Genomic DNA, 17924 nt, shown 5'->3' with positions numbered 1-17924 from the left:
TCGAATCATGACGGCAATAGATGTCCACGGCACATCAGTGCCAGATGCGACACTAGCCCTGTGGGCAGAAAACTCAGCCATTAGCTTGAAGCTATTTAGAATATTGAAGCAAAGACACCAAAGTCTACCACATGTTGCTAAACACAGCCGCTTCCCTCTCAGTCCCTGGTCAACAACCATGGCCACTTCCAAGATCGTCTGCGCTGTAGACATACAATGGAACAACAGACGTCTGAGTCACTACCTCCTCGTAGTCCCTGACCTACCTCAGGACATCTACATTGGAGCGGATATCATCGTCCGGCTCAATGCTTACATTGATACCGTGAACGACATAATATGGGCTCCCCCGTCATGTCAACTGACAACGTCAGTCAACCTCAAGAACCTCCAGTCTGGTCAAACCATACCAGACGCATGCGCTATGATCACTGAGCAAGAAGCCACAATACCTGCCTACAGCAAGAGTGTCAGTGTCCGCCTCAACATGCGACCTGGCCAGGCTCTCAACAGTAAGCTAGGCTTCTTCCAACCTTCCAGGACCTGCCTAAAACTCGGACTGACCCTGGAAGCCACACCTCTCATTGAAGTGTCATCCCGTGCTGTGTATGTGTTGTTCAACAACTGTACGGCCCAAGACATCCACGTTCCCAAAGCCAGTCACCTGGGATGGCTCATCAACCAGGCGTTCCACGACTTTGAACTAACGGTACCTGTCATAGGCCCCATACCAGCCCAGCTGATGTCAGACGAATACAATGACACCATAACATTCACAAAACCTCATGAAGTCATTGCCATCACTTCCATTCTGCCGGTGTCCAAAGAAAGTGTCTGCCGTTCAGAACTAACAGATGACACTCACCTCGCTGTCTATGCTGTCTCAACACAGCCTGCGACAGAATCACCTACACAGGTGACCTTCGGGGCCCAAAGCCCCTCAAATGACTCCGCTGCAGAAGAGCCCTACACCGGGTTCAATGCACAAATTCAGCAGATCCTGAGTGAGGCGGATGCCCTCCAAAATGAGGTGGATCGCCAAGGACTCAAAGAGGTTCTGCACAAATACAAAGACTCCTTCGCAAAGGATTCACTGGACTGTGGACTAACAAACATCCACACCGTGCGCATCCCGACAAACCCAAATGCGCCACCCACATTTGTGCGGCAGTATAAAATCCCAATAGCGTCATATGAGCCAGTGCAAGAAATTGTTGATTCCATGCTGGAAAAGGGGTCATCCGGCCCTGTAACAGCACCTACTCTGCCCCGATATGGCCAGTCCTAAAACCCAACGGAAAATGGCGGCCCACCATAGATTATCGCAAGTTGAACCAACAAGTGCCCTTGTCACGATGGCCTATGACCCAATTGGACCAAGAAATCCCAAAAATCAAAGGTTCTAAAATCCTTTCCACACTGGACGTCGCCTCCGGGTTCTGGACAATCCCTGTCCACCCCGAAGACCAACATAAGCTTGCGTTCACCTTTGGCAATCGACAGTACACCTTCACATGGTGCCCTTTCGGCTATGCCAACTCACCAGCAGAATTCAACATCTTCCTGAATAAAGCATGCCCGGACGCCAGAGCCAGAGGCAACCTCGTTTATGTGGATGATGTCTTGATGAGAAGTTCAAGCGTGGAAGACCACCTCAAAGAAATCGATCATGTCCTAAACCAGCTGACAACAGCAGGAGCTAAGATTGCCCTTCACAAAGGACAGTGGTGCAAAACCAAAGTGAACTATGTCGGCCTGCTCGTCGGACGAAACGGCATCGAGCCACAGTCAAACCGCATCCAAGCAATCCAAAGCATAAAGACGCCGACTAACATATCGGAACTGCGAAGCTTTCTGGGAGTGTGCAATTACTCACGACAGTTCATCGAGAACTATGCTGACATCGCACGACCACTAACGTCCCTCCTGAAAAAGGATGAACCCTTCATTTGGACGGAAGCCCAGGACACAGCTATGAGCCAGCTCAAACAGCGCCTGTGCTCTGCTCCGTGCCTGGCTTACCCTGACCCTGGAAAAGAATTCTATCTGGACGCTGGATTCTCCAGCCATTGCCTCAGCGCAGGCCTATACCAGATCCATGACAAAGACAAGCGAGTGGTCGCTTATGCCAGTAAAACGCTGCTTCCCCCAGAATGCAAGTATTCAGACTGCGAAAAAGCTTTGCTCTGCACTGTGTGGGCTATCCAGCGTTTCTCTAATTACATCGGTGCACAAAAGGTCATCATTGAGACTTGTCATCAACCGGTCACCTACCTCAACAGTCAACGAATCAGAGATGGCATGGTGACCAACGCACGCATAGCTACCTGGCTAATGACACTCCAAGGACGGGACATTGAGGCAAGATATGCCCAAAACTATAAATCCTCACTTGGAAACGGTCTAGCGGCCTGCCAAAACTGCTCAACGGATACATTGTACACCTCAGCGGAATCCAAAGAACCGCTACAACCACAACTGACGAATCACAGGTACTTGAGGAGAATGTGTGAAGGATGCCCACAGCATATGTCGATGGCTGCTCCTACAATCACAAGGGCATATTAAAAGCTGGCGCGGAGTGGTCTGGCTCAACAACGACCCTTGCCCACCGCAACAATTCAACGTAGGCCCTCACTCATCGCAGTATGCAGAAATAGCCGCCATCCTCATCACGCTGCAAATGGCTGCATCCCACGACATCAAAGAAATCCTCATCTGTACCGATTCGAACTACGCCCGTCTCAGCTTCACCTGCCATTTAGCTGGATGGAAACAGAATGGGTTCAAGACAGCTAACAACAAGCCTGTCAAGCACCAGGAACTCTTCCAAGCAGGCGATGCCATTGTCACCAAACACGACATGGTCATTTACTGGAAAAAGGTTCGAGGTCATTCGCGTCAACCCGGACAAGATAAAGACTTCAATGACCAAACTGATGCCCTCGCCAAAGCAGGTGCATTACACGGAGAGTCCTGGACATTTCAAGCCCTCCCACCCAACCCTTCCGTAGCAGCTATTACCCGCCGCCAACACGCCACTGGCGTACAAACCCCCGCCTCCTCCCACATTGCCCTATCATCCCAGTTCGCTGCTGACGATCTCCTCACTCTCCAAACTGCGGATCCGACACTGCGAACTATGGCACTTCACATTTCCGACCCCTTAACACATCCGATTGCCGCCTCCGACCTAGCCATCTCCTCCGAGCTCCGCACGCTCCACTCTGTCAAACACATGCTGCATCTACGAGACGGCGTTCTCATTTATGTCCCTAAGCCCCTTACTGCGCCAAAGCTCGTAGTCCCTCAGGGCCAAAGGGGGATCATGATGACACACGCCCACGACGCACCATGCGCTGGACACCATGGCGCCAAGGCCACTTATGAGACACTCAAGCAAGTAGCATACTGGCCTGGCATGCAACAAGACGTGGCGGAATACGTAAAAGGGTGCCTGGTGTGTTGCCAGTTCCAACCGGCAAACCCAAATCACCGAGCCCCACTGCAAAGGAAAGGAATGACCTTCCCCTGGTCGGACCTCCAAATAGACTGGGTGGGACCCCTGGCACGGTCGACACGGGGTAACAAATACTTCCTCACCGTGGTGTGCGAATTCACAAAGTGGATAGAATGCCTCCCAGCTCCCAATGATACAGCAGAAACAACAGCCTGCCTGTTAATGAACCACATCTTTTCAAGATTTGGACTGCCTTTAAGGGTCAACTCTGACCATGGAACCCACTTCACCGCCGAAATCATGCAGGAGGTGGAAACTCCTGGGTATACAGGCCAAGCTTCATATAAGCCATCACCCAATTTCCTCGGGTCAAGTTGAACGGGTCAATAGAACAGTGGTTAGCATGTTAAAGAAGTATGTATCTACCAATCAAAAGGATTGGGATATTAAACTTCCCTTGGTGCTGATGGCCGCTCGGGCCACACCTCACCAGTCTACCGGAGTACCCCCGTTCACATTGATGACAGGGAGAAGTATGACGCTACCACTACATCTGCTGTACCAACCAGGTGACCTAAACCTCGTCACCGCCTACACCACTCACCAATACCTGGAAGAGTTGCATCAGCACCTAAGAACGACTTTCGCCTTTGGCGCAACAGCAACTCCAAAGAAGCGCAGAAGGTCGTAAAGCCTACTACGACCAAAAGGCCTCTCACCATGAGCTCAATGTCGGAGACAAAGTGTGGTACTACAGCTTTGCCAAACCAAAGCAGAACGCTTCTCATCGTCTGTCAAAGAAGTTCCTACCTCACTGGACAGGACCCCATGAGATAACAGACAAGCTCTCACCTGTCGCCTATCGAATCAAAATCAGACAAGGGCGCAGCGAGCCGGTCCATCGAAACCAGATAAAGAGGCATCAGGACTCCAACCGACAGGAAAAGGGGGAAGATCAAACCCACTGACACAGACCGACAATCATATGCTCTGCACCACATTAACATAAATTCTGTCGTTCTAGGAAAACATATAGCAGCCTTGCTTAAACACAACACTGACACACTCTCCTCCGCCGCACTGCTAGGACCGACCTCTAGTAGAGAGGAGTTACTCCACACGTGATACTCGTTTGCTGCCTCATCTCATTCGGTGTCCGTGTGCCTTTTGTGTTGTTCTTTGTGTCTCTCTGTGTGTTTTTCTTCTTCCCTCTTTCACTATAATTTCCTTGTTACTCTAGTCCCCTCATCAAGGAACTCCCTTAGCCGATCCTTAAACCCAAGTCCCGAAATTGAGATTGACTCCCTTCATTAACATTGCCAAAATCATCGGAAACCGATGACTAGTCAACACTCTAGTGATACAGTCACACGCATTATCTTGTCCAACCAAACTCCGTGGATCACTGTCCCCAAGGGCTTGATCCTCCACATTGACGAGTTAGCATTGTATCACCGGACCGACGATGAGTATCAGGCTGAAATCGTAATCTCGCCCTTTTTCAAACAGCATTCCTTCACCCTCGATCCCGAATTGGAAGAAAGGATCAAGGAGGAGGGAACGGAATTAATTGATTTGACTCCAGTCAATACAGCTTTAGAAGCTATCGCACTCCTTCCGCCCGCTGGCGCGCCAATTATTCGGTCTTGGTCTGCCGCCGACACCGCGCTGTGCATCTCTACTGTTGTAGGATATGTTGTGACTTTGACACTGGCCTTCCTCCTACATAAGCGAGTGAACGCCGTTCAAGAGTCCTTCACCAAATGCACGTCAGGCGTCCCGCGCATTTTCAGACGTGATAGAACCGACCAAGAACCCGAACCGGAAAACTCAATAAACCTGATTGAGATCACGCCTATACCGCTTCGTCGAACCCTTGACAATTAATCCAATCAAAATTATCTGATTACGAATCATGCTGAACCCTGCACCCCTATGTCCTCTCAAGTTTCTAACCTGTCCATTTCCAAATTGCCCTGCACCAGGATTCACTCAGTGATGGAGATGTTGTTTGTGTCTTGTGTGTGCCTGTTCTCCCTGTATCTTGTTCCAGCGCCCGCCGACGTTCGCAAAGGGAACCTCACCGAGCGAAGGGGGATGTGTAGAACCTGGTCGAAAAGAACGCACACACATGTGTAACTTAAGTCACATTCCACTATTACTAATCTAACTTCATCAGCTCGTAAAATGAGCAAATGACCAACACAACACTAGCGTCCGGCCATACTCCCCTTTTCACCTCGAGAGACTCGTAAAACATGATAAGGTGAGGATGAAGGCCCGCGCTACATCTGTTCGGAGTTTAACAACCCATAATTACTCCTTTGGAGAAGCTCCAGAACCGGCGTTCGCGATACGGCGACCCGCTAACATAAAATACCTTTCCGATAAACAAAATCTGACTGACTTACGACTTCGTCTCAGCAAAGAAGATCACCAGAGACAGCAACGTGAGACTCCTCATGACCTCACGACCTCAGCTCTGGTTTCCTGCCTTCCAAAGGAATGTGCCTTTCTCTTCTTCTTTCCAAAAGGAAAGAACACCCAACATTGTATGAACAAAGGATCTTCCAGACAGGACTTCTGCTATTAAAAAGCAATATACTCAAGAGACGATATTTGTATATGAATGTGGTATTTTGTTTCATATATCTGACTGTAGTTATCAGAACTCAGTATATTTTAATCTGTGACTTAAACCATTTGGTAGGTAAAATTATAGGTATTCAATATATAACTATCTCATGTTTGGTATTAAATTTCACGTTATGATGAGTCCAGTACATTGAAATAGATGAATGTTGACTTTTATCCTCATAAGGTATGATTATAACACTTTGTAGAAATCTGCTAGGATATTGTGGCTTAGGTGACATATTTATGAGCAGATAATGTATGCACAAAGTTTTAGTCGTGTGGGGCGGGGCTCCACCCTACACAGACCTTATGATTGGGTCAGACAGTGACTAGGATGGACTTAATTCTGTCCGATAAAACAGACACCCCAACTTTGAACCAAGAGCTCAGACCAAAACAAAGAACGGGGTGAAACAACTGGTGATTGCAAGAGACTTGGCTGAAAGTCTGGGCGTTGCCCCTCGATCGTGCTGTGAACATCTAGCTGGTCATCAAGAGACTTCAACCACTTGCCACGTCTGACCACCAAAGAGAACTTGCAAGCGGCCGCATAAGAGAACTTCAAAACTCGCTATTCGCGCTGCCAGAGAGTCATCAAATCCAAGGAGGAATCCCGAGTGACGCCACGCGACAACAACACGTCAGCAGGAAAAGTCCTGGGTCCCCTTTCAGCAACCCTTCAAGAAGTACAGCCTTCAATTCAACGCACGCTAAGTAAACAAACAAATCTCTTATTCGCTGAAGCTGGTTGAATTGAATGAATCGTTAAAAGATAACAATAACTGAGTCTTCCGCTTGTGACGCCCCATAAGGTCGCCCTTATTTCTCAAGAAAAGAGAATATTTAACTTCCTTCAAACTGCTTTGATCTTGCCATAATATGTGTGTGTATGTGTTTTGGTTACTTGTATTGTGCCTTAGAATAGTAAATAAACGCTTGATTCATTTTTAATGAATAGTCTGGTGCCTTGATTTTCAAATCGTTAAACTATTTGCCATAGATCGTGTTACCTGTTGCTCAGGCAAAATTTCCCAATTAATTCTGTATTCTTATCAGTAATAAGAAGCATTGCTGAATGTATACTTTATTAATACCGCTGGACGAGTTGTTAATAAGGTATAAATTATACAGTTTTGATTAATATCAATTAATCAGATCAAAACCGAATTTCTAAGATTTGGTTCCCTAAAGCTAAAATTTATAAATGAAGGATAAAACCTTTCATAACGTTACAGTGCTAAACAATAATTAGTTTCTCAGATATAAGATGTCTTTCTCTTTTATATGATAGTGATATTTATGATATATATATATATATATATATATATACACAGATGTTCCTGATATTAATATGCTCACAAATGTTTTTTTTGTTTGTATTTTATTGAATCAGATACCAGCACCAGATGAATCCTGATGTCTCTTCAAACTGTTTTCCTCTGAGAGCGCTGCACCAACATCAGATGTTCAACTACACTGATATTCTATGTCAAAACAAGCTCCTTCTCTACTGATTATGTTTTTTTTCTTCTTGAATCCATGGAAAGAAGTAGAAACACTTAAATAACACACGTAAATATCAGGTATGATTTACTTGTTTCACTTGTTGAACAAAATCTGTTGAAGGAATGACTCAAAGTCTGTTCACATCTCTGTGGTTAGATCAGTGTGCACAATAATGTGTCTTTGACCTTCATTATGTATGTTTTGATTATACTGTGTTGTAAATAAAATACAAATAATTTAAAAAACCCTTTTTTTCAGTCTCCTCACATTCTCTCTTACCTGCCTCACAGTCACACTGATGGGCCATTAGGGGAGGGCCCTTTGTCTCTCAGGTGAGACTCACTTAATATTCATGGCCATTGCCACTCCCTCGCATATAGACCCTCGATCACAAAACATGTCTTGAAAATTTTAAATCAATATATTGTTTTCTGTGAATGAGTAAGCAGAATGATTTTCACATAATTGTGAAGTAAATATTCTAGCCTACAAGACTGATTACTCAAAAGTCTTGTTCAGGACTATTTAGTGTGGGTTATATGGCCTTATTTCAGCTACATTTTTTTTTTTTCCCAAAACTTACAAACCACGCATAATATTTTTTTTCTAAAAAATGCAAACATGTACATCCATCTTGGTCACATATTATTGTAGCACAGTTTGTGCTGAATACAAAAAAAATTACATGTTGGTCAATAGTATGTTTTAAGTAGCTGAAATAAGCACAAATATCAGGGCATGTCAAAACATCTCAAGGGCCCCAAAATGACCTCGGACCTCAGAGGGTTAACTAAAGTAACTGAGGCAGGTTAATATAATTTTTAAATTACAGGAGAATATTGATCTAGTCACTGTGGAGGATACAGATTTAGAGGATCAGGTCACAAATATTGATGCCGGTGCCAGAGATGTTTCTGAAGACAGCCTTGCGGTAATGCTTATTTCTCAAATTTTATTGCATTTAAAACAAGACTTACTTTCCTGCAAACTTTTACTTTTTGTATACATTTTCTTGTCATTACAGGTGTGCCCTATATGCCAAAAGGAGTTGCCATTGTCTGTATTACCTTATCGCAGTTTATGTGCCGAAAGGTATACGTTTTTTTAAATTGTTTTTTTATTAACTTTGATATATATGCTTGGTACTAAAATCTTATTATAAGGATTTATGCAGTCAAGCCTTGTGGTTTCACACACAATGCTTAAGATGGTCCCAGACTTAAAGGTGGGGTATGTAATTTTCTTTTTTGTCAATTTTTTCAAAATAACTTGAAATCCTATTCCTAACCCACTTACAGCCACTGAGTTAGAAGCACTGAAATGAAAATTAAGCAATTTAATCATCTGTGGAACGGGCAGGACTCAAAACTCCAGCCAATCATTTCCAAGACCACCTAGAATCATTGGACAGTAAGTGCGTCAGTAAGTGCGTCGTTTGACTGTCGCAATGTTCTAATTGAGGACATTTAAGGCATAATCCTGGCTTAATCTAAGCTCTGTCTGTGAAACCAGGTCAATATGTATACTATGTGGCTATACTTGACATTACAAACAATAAAAGAAGGCATGAATTCAGTTATGAAGGCTGCTATGACCCATAGTACTAAATGCTTGTGAGATGGACTAGGGATTGTGCATAGCACAACAACATAAACATTAAATTGTTTATAACTGCATCAGTGTTATTTGTAAGGTTAATGTCTTATATTTTATATTGGTCTAAGATCATTCAGTACAAGGGGTTTTGAAGATGACATGGAGCAGCCAGGGCCATCATCTGGAGCTCATTCATCCAGTATTTCAGGACCAGCAACAGAAGGTGAATTATACAATTGTGAATGTCAACAGTTATGGTTATACATTTGTGAAGTAATTAATAATTACATTTTATTGGAAAATAAGTGAATTTTTTTTTTAAACTGAATCAAAATAAATAAAATTTAAAAGGTTCTGAGACTTTTACTGCTTGAGGTCATCTCAATGCTACTGCGCTCATACAAATCGAATCAAATGAAACTTGGTCTTACATAAAACTTTAACATTCTTTTTACGTACAAACTGTAAAAATTTTATGACTCTTGTTGTTTGTTGGGGCACATACTCAGACATAGGATTAATGCATGGCTTGGCTACATATGATATGCAATATCTCATGGGATCCAACTTTATGATTGCCAAGTCGTTGTCTATTTAATTTGATTTAAAAAAATTAATAGTTCTAATTTTCTGTCTTTTTTTTTTTTTAGAATGGAAAACAGTGGAAAACCCTCAGGAGGATGTACAGCTCTTCTTTGAGCATTTGCGTGAAGGAGGTAAAAGGCAGCCAACCCTTTTTCTGTCACTGGATTCCAGGGATACTGATGAGGAACGGGACAGGTCCCTCATTTCATTTTACAAACAACAACGTGAAAAGAACCAGTGGGCTGCTCCATTTAACTGTCACATTCAAGGTATCAAGTTAAAAACAGAAGATGTTTCTAAAACATGTGATTCTAATAAACAATTTCCATCTCTAACGCATATATTAGAGATGGATATATATAATATATATAACTTTATAAAAATCGATAACAATAATATTGACTGCGTTTACATGCGCACGAATATTGCAATTATTTCCAATAATCAGAGTAAGGACTTAATTGCATTTTGATGTTTACATGTCAAGAGCAAAGCTCTTACTCCCGTTTACATGCAATTTCCATTATTCTTATTATTCGCTAAGAATTGTGGTTAATTTTTTTTACTGCCATTATTCACATACCCCACTGGACAGCACAAATGATGAACTCAGAAAGAGCAGTGTTACTGGTCGCTGTTTTAATTTATTTACGTCTAATGCATAATGATTTTGTATGGCTGTATTCCACGCTTTTTCGGCGCCATAGAAATGTGATGGAGTTTGTTTGCCTATACGCTGCCTTCGCGTTCTGCTCGCCGTTTCTGGATGAGGGTAAAGAACAGAGACTGCTGGCAGCTTGTTGTGTTTTCCTCAGAATGCGATGCTTTCTTCCCCTCCATCGTTTCTAATCTCCGTATTTTTACAGGTGCGTGTCACGTTATTCATGTCACAAGCGCATGCGCACTTTGGTCAGAGCGGCAATACTGCGATTTAAGGTGTTTACATGCCTGTGTATTTCGATTATTTAGATCGAAGTATTGCGTTTACATGAGGTAAAGATTAATCGCAATATCACCAAAATCTCATCATAATCGCATTAAGAGGGTGCATGTAAACGCACTCATTGATGCATGGTGCTGAACCTACCAGTACTGTAGTCCGCATAAACAAGTATAACTTAATCTATTCATTTTTTTTGAATGGAACATTTTTGTTTGTTTGTTTAATTCTTTGAATACTTTGTGTTTTGTAGGAGATGCTGCAATTGGCATTGGAGTGACTAGACATATCCTGTCAACAACCATTGCTAAATTAAAGCATGGATTTAAACTGAACTATGGTATGAAATATTGCTAATGCAGTTTTCACATAAATTAGCAAATGTACAGGACTATGCATCTAGTTAAGTGAAGAAGTATATTTATTTAACAGCCATTTTAGTGTCCTCATAGAGAGTAATGTTTTTTGGCAGTGTTTTGTTGTTGATGGCCTTCAGAAACAGAAAATCTAATTTACCTTATGAAGCGAGATGTATCTAGCATTGCTATATTAATCAGACACAACATTATCTAGCAATCTATCTGTTTGTCAATTTACTGTCCAGCTTTAAAACTGGTAACATCTTACAATAAGGTTTCTTTAGTTAAGTTAATTTCAACATTTACTAATACATAATTAAAATCAAAAGTTGTACTAACTAACATTAAAAAAGATTAATAAATATTGTAACATTTATAGCTCATGGGTATTTCATTTTAGTTAATACAATAACTAATGTTAATAAATTAAACCTTATTGTAAAGTTTTGCTGTAAAATATTTCAAAATTCAAGTTTTGAAAAAAAAAAACAATTAAAAAGCTTGTTGTTATGTACTGTAATTTTCTAATTGCAATGTATTCTTATCAGGAAATGCAGCAGAGACCACTCTGTTTGAGGGGGAAATAGACCACCTTTTGCCTACTGCATCAGCTGTACTTGTTGAGAGTGAACTTTTTGAGATGGCTGGAAGAATGATTGGCCACTCGTTAATCAATCAAGGTCCTGCTTTGTCAGGCCTAAGCCTGGCAATAGTACATTCTTTGACAGGGGGCACAAAGGACACAGCCACCACAAATCTCTGTTTAGAGGACTGCCCAGACATTGAACAAAGGGAGACGATTCGTCTAGTGAGTAGATAAAATTAGCCAGGTCTTTCAACAGTGTTTTATGGGTTCTGATGAAATGCAGACATGTAAAAAATATCTGCTAATTCTGTGCACTTAATAATGCTTGTATTTTATAGCTGCTGAAAGATGAATGGACTGAGGATGAGACCTCACAAGTTTCCAACCTTTGTTTGGACTTTTACTTTGCTGTACCAAACAAGAGGAGCAACAAGATACTGCTCTTCCAACAGCTCCTCACTCATGCTGTAATATATTATATGTGTCCTCCTATGTTTCTATTTTTTTCCTAAACAACACTACAAAGTTAACAAACTTCATCAAATAATATTCTAGTTTATTATACACATTCATACTACTTATAATTGTTATTTAGATTATATATTGTTATTTTTACAATACTAAAAATTATTTTAATTTACAGGTCCTTGGCCGAGCCGGTGCTCAACTAAAACAATTAAAAAAGGGATTGAAGGACACTGGTGTCTGGCCACTAATCAGCTGTAGACCAGATGTGTTACCCCTGCTGTTCCCAAGAGAAAGTGAAGTTGAAATCACACCTGAGGTAAATTGTCAAAATGTGCAAGAATTATAAATTCACTTGAAAAAATATTTGGTTTGGTAGCATGACTTTTTTTTTGATTTTGGGAAATTACAGATGATCCTGCAAGCCATCCAGTGGCCCCAAACACAGCATACAGAAGACAGCGATGCTGACGACATACAGCCTGAGAAACTTAATCTTGTTACAGGCCTTTTGAGAACCTTTGTTGAACATGGTAATATTTTTGTATTACTAGATGGTACCACCTAAAGATTTTTTTTCTGTTATATGTGAACAGTAAACACATTTCTTTCTCTTTTTTGTCTTCGCATCACCCAGCAACCTGAGGAAACTTCTCAAATTCTGGGTTGGATGGGAAGTAGTGCCACGCACCCTCAAGCTGGAAGTTGTTCAGTCCAGTGGACCAAACCAATTGCCAAAGGCATACACTTGTCAAGAGCGCATTCGCCTGCCAGATCACTATACCTCCCTCTCAGCTCTCACAGCTGACATGATGGTATGTCTGCAGTCTGTGGAGAGTGGTTTTGGCCTTGTGTAGATGTTAATTAATTTCTTAAACCGTTTTAGATTGAAACATTTTTTTGTTACTGTTGCTTGTCTATTACCGTAAATATGCCAATGTTATAATGATATAATAATGTGTAATTTGAGCCGTTCCATTTTGTAATGATATAGTTTAATGATATAGACTTAATGTTCAATGTGATATGGTCAATACAAATCTTATCCAAAAACTCAATGTTGTTTATTTGAATTTATTAAATGACATCTTCTGATAAAAAAAGTATAATGGTTAGAAAAATCAACTAAAAAACATAAAAAAATTAAATGCAACAGTATCTAATTTTCAGCTAGTATGTTTTCAACATATTGAACTGTACTCAAAAAAATGTCCATGCCATTGGACTCAGAGGGTTGTAGAGGATTAATATGTTCTCTCAGCTGCTCCACTTGTTCAGGAGTTAGAGGGTTGTCAAACCGTGGAACATTCACCACAGTGTGTGGATCCAAAATATACCCACTGTCCTCCCAGTCAATGTTGGGAATGTTCATCTCCTGAAATAAAACGGGGAAAGATTCACTGTTTCATTACTAAAGACTAATAATGGTTGATTCAATTACAGTTTTACAATCATCTTGAAAATCAACTTGGTCTGTAATATTTTGATAGTTCACCCAAAAATTTTAATTGCCATTTACTCACCCTCATGTTCCAAACCTGTATTAGTTTCTTTCTTTTCTTTTGAACCAAAAATAAGATATTTTAAAGAATGTTTGTAACCACACAGTTGATGGCACCCATTAACTTCCATAATAGGAAGGAAATACTATAGAAGTCAATGGGTGCCACCAACTGTGGTTACAAACATTCTTTAAAACATATTATTTTTTGTTCAACAATAGAAAAAAACGTATACAGGTTTGGAACAACTTGAGGGTGAGTTTTTGGTTTGAGTTAAAAAATTTTTGGGTGAACTATTCCTGTAATTTTTTAAAATATATATTTTCTTTGGTTAATTGCTTCAGTACCTCTGGGTTGTCAATGGGATTTTCCATCTGACCAACCACCCACAGTTGGTTTGGTGAGAGGTTTTGCTCTGTTCTCAATGGGTGGTTGTCCCATCCCTCACGGAACACATTGAGGTTTGTTTGCAGTCGGGGCAAAAATACATAATGGCAGCAAAACAGGTGAAGGGTGCTGCTCAAATCCAGCATGTCCTGTTCCTCTAGTGTGTGCAAGATTTGGTAGAACACGCTGGTGACTCCCATCCAGAGATCACGCCAGAGTCTCTCTACTCTTAATTTCAAAAAAGAAAAATTACAAAAAAGAATTACATCAAGTCTTTCAAGTGGTAGTTAAAGACATTGAAACAATCTTAGATTAATCTATCATGCCTCTGATTGTGCACACTTTTTCCTGCTATAAAGCAGTTACTGTCTGGCCCACGGAGTGGAGAGGAAATGGCACAAATCAAAAAACTCTGCTGACCTTAGTGCGTATCAGTCACTCCTCTCTTCCTTCTCTGCAAACGTCTCCTCGGCTAAATCGACATACTACCACAACAAAATCAACAACTGTTCTGACTCTCGCAACACTTTTCAAAACTTTCTCTTCTGTCCTCCTCCCCCTCCTCCATCAACTCTTACAGCTGATGACTTTGCAATTTTCTTCACAAATAAAACAAGAACCATCAGTGACCAATTCCTCACACCACAAACTGATAACTTCATACTGACTAACACACACTCTCACCTCCTCCTCTCCTCTCCCGGAGACGGAAGTTTCAAAACTCATCCTTTCCAATCATCCCACTACTTGTCCGCTAGATCCTACCCCACTCACTTCCTTCAGGCCATACCTGCGCTTACTCACATTATCAACACCTCTCTTCACACTGGTACATTTCCAACAGCATTTAAGCAGGCTCGGGTAACCCAACTGCTTAAAAAAAACCTCTCTAAATCCAGCACTTTTAGAACGCTACAGACCGTTATCCATTCTTCCATTCATTGCAAAGACTCTTGAGCGAGTTGTTCAACCAACTCTTTGTTTCTTGCACAGAACAATCTTCTGGACAACTACCAATCTGGTTTCAGAAGCGGCCACTCTACTGAGACTGCCCTACTCTCCGTTACAGAGGCCCTGAGACTGGCAAGAGCGGCTTCCGAATCCTCTGTACTCATCTTACTGGACCTGTCTGCTGCTTTTGACACAGTTAACCATCAGATCCTCCTGTCCACTCTCAGAAGGATGGGCATCTCCGGAACCGCGCTCCTGTGGTTCGAATCTTACCTCTCAGATAGGTCCTTCAGGGTGTCTTGGAGGGGTGAGGTTTCAAAGTCACAAATTCTTGCTACTGGGGTTCCTCAAGGCTCTGTGCTTGGACCACTTCTCTTCCCCATCTACATGTCGTCATTAGGATCGGTCATTCAGAAGCATGGCTTTTCTTATCACTGCTATGCTGATGACACTCAACTCTACTTCTCATTCCAACCAGATGATCCGACGGTAGCTGCCCGCATTGCAGCCTGTCTGAATGACATCTCTAAATGGATGAAAGACCATCACCTTCAGGTCAACCTTGCCAAGACAGAGCTGCTCGTGGTCTCGGCCAATCCATCACTTCACCACAACTTCTCTATACAGTTGGGTTCGTCAACCATAACTCCTTCCAGGACGGCCAGGAACCTTGGAGTTGTGATCGATGATCAGTTAAGCTTCACAGACCATATTGCTACAATGGCCCGTTCCTGCAGATTCGCCTTATACAACATTAGGAAGATTAGACCCTTCCTGTCCGAGCACGCCGCACAACTCCTCGTCCAAGCTCTTGTTCTCTCCAGACTGGACTATTGTAATGCTCTCTTGGCGGGCCTTCCCACATGTACTATCAAGCCTCTGCAACCGATCCAGAATGCAGCAGCCAGAGTGGTCTTTAATGAACCAAAGAAAGCTCACGTTACCCCTCTCTTCATCAGGTTACACTGGCTACCAATAGCCGCTCGCATCAAATTCAAGGCACTGATGTTTGCCTACAAGACGACAACTAGCACTGCACCAATATCTAAACTCACTAGTTCAAACTTATGCACCCTCCAGAAGCTTGCGTTCTGCAAGTGAACGACACCTTGTGGTGGCATCACAAAGAGGTACCAAATCCCTCTCACGGACCTTTTCCTGGACTGTGCCCAGCTGGTGGAATGACCTCCCAATCACCATTCGAACAGCTGAAACTTTAACCATTTTCAAAAAACATCTAAAGACGCATCTCTTTCGCCAGCACCTGACCAACTAATACTAACACTTACCTATTCTATCCATTTAAAAAAAAAAAAAAACCCTAGCTACGTGTACTGTGCTGGGCTAACTGAAACTTGTCATGGCACTTGTATACTGCTGCACTCTCGATGGTCTTGTTGTTCTCATATTGTACGTCGCTTTGGATAAAAGCGTCTGCTAAATGATTAAATGTAAATGTACTGATCGCCCATTGTCGACCTTCACTTGCCCTAGGATTACTCTGTCTTATCCCTGCCATACCGGTTTGCCATTTCTCGACCCTGCCTGTATTTATCACCATGCCTGTAAATAAAAGCTTGCACTTGGATCTGCACGTCTCAAGTCTCGTCAGCCCCGTTACACATACATACAGACACACCTACACACACCTACCTACCTACCTACACACACCTACACACACACACACACACACCCCTACTTTGCAAAGTTGAAGACAATGTAGTAAGCATGTTCTTATTCAGTTTTAGCTGCAAAGAGACGAAAGGTTGATGCTACTGTCGTAAGTCTGGTCAAAGAGATGATGGAGAAAGAGGAACTGGACCGCAGACAAAGTCAGGAGCAAATGCAAAGCCTTATTGACATTTTAAAGGAGCAGGCGCAGAGAGAAGCAGAGGAGCGTGAGCGGCTGCTAATACAAGAGGCAGAGGCCCAGCGTCAGCAGGCTTTTTTTTTTTATGGAGGGCCTTCTGGCCACCATGAACAAGCTGGTGGCAGGTGCACAGCACCCTTGTGAACCTACTCTGGACTAGCCCTAGAACTGTTTTTTTTTTCCTTTTTTTTTTTTAAACTTTTGCACAGTGTTTTTAAAAATTGTTTGTATATTTGTTAATTTGTCTATGCACAGAGAAACCATATTCTATTTGACACAATTGTTTATAAAAGTAAAAGTATGAAAAAATGTGTTTCACTTTTATCATTTGCACATTTAAGGTTTTTTTTTTCCTGTTTATTTATTTGTTACAGTTTGTCTATTTAAAAAGACACTATTTATATTTGACATTTGTATGTCAAAAATGATGTGTGCTTAATCTTTCTATTTGTGCTGATAATCACCTTGTTGCAGAACATGAAATAGCAACTGTTAAAAAATTGTGCCGTATAAAACCTGGGACATTTTAGCTGGCACCAAAGTGATTTAGATGCTGCATCAAGGCAACCCAAACTCCAGCCCCTTCAGTCTCTGCAACAGGTGCCTGGGGTGTAACATCTGGCTGGTTGAAAGGACCAGGCACACACCACTCCTCTCTATACTCCTCGCCATGGGTCTCACAGATGTTGTGTAGTACACAGCAGGTGAGCAACATGGACTTCACCTTTTCCAGATTGCAGTCATTGCGTTGCAGCAGGCATCTCCATCTTCCTTTCAGTCGGCCAAATGCATTTTCAACCACAACTCTTGCCTTGCTTGTTTTATGGTTAAATACCTGCTGCTGTGCTGTTATGAAGCCTTTCCCTGACAATGGTTTCCTGAGTCAACTTGTGAGTGGATATGCTGCATCTCCTAGGATGTAGAGGCCCGCGTCTTGTCCATTAATATTTCTGTATTGCTGTGCAAACAAATTTCTTCTCTCAGCCAGCTCCCATAATGCAGACACAAACAGTACCCTGGCATCGTGCAAACTGCCAGGTAACCCTGCAAAAACATTCCAAAATAACCCTTTTGCATCAC

The 17924-nt window shown here is 42.2% G+C and overlaps 1 protein-coding gene across 1 annotated transcript; it reads left to right on the top strand.

The window, feature by feature from the left end:
• Nucleotides 1-9331: 9331 nt before the first annotated feature.
• Nucleotides 9332-16908, top strand: LOC131543396 (uncharacterized; the record flags this gene model as incomplete). The annotated part of the gene is made up of 9 exons (XM_058780690.1): nucleotides 9332-9422; nucleotides 9850-10053; nucleotides 10978-11064; nucleotides 11632-11891; nucleotides 12008-12136; nucleotides 12313-12453; nucleotides 12547-12667; nucleotides 15453-15605; nucleotides 16717-16908. Coding segments are annotated over exons 1-9 (1351 nt in total), but the record flags the coding sequence as incomplete, so codon positions are not given.
• Between the last annotated feature and the right edge of the window lie 1016 nt (nucleotides 16909-17924).

This window comes from Onychostoma macrolepis, chromosome 07 (genome assembly GCF_012432095.1).
Source record: "Onychostoma macrolepis isolate SWU-2019 chromosome 07, ASM1243209v1, whole genome shotgun sequence".
Lineage (NCBI taxonomy): Eukaryota > Metazoa > Chordata > Actinopteri > Cypriniformes > Cyprinidae > Onychostoma > Onychostoma macrolepis.
Note: the sequence above shows the minus strand (reverse complement) of the source record. Positions and strands in the feature narration are given on the sequence as shown.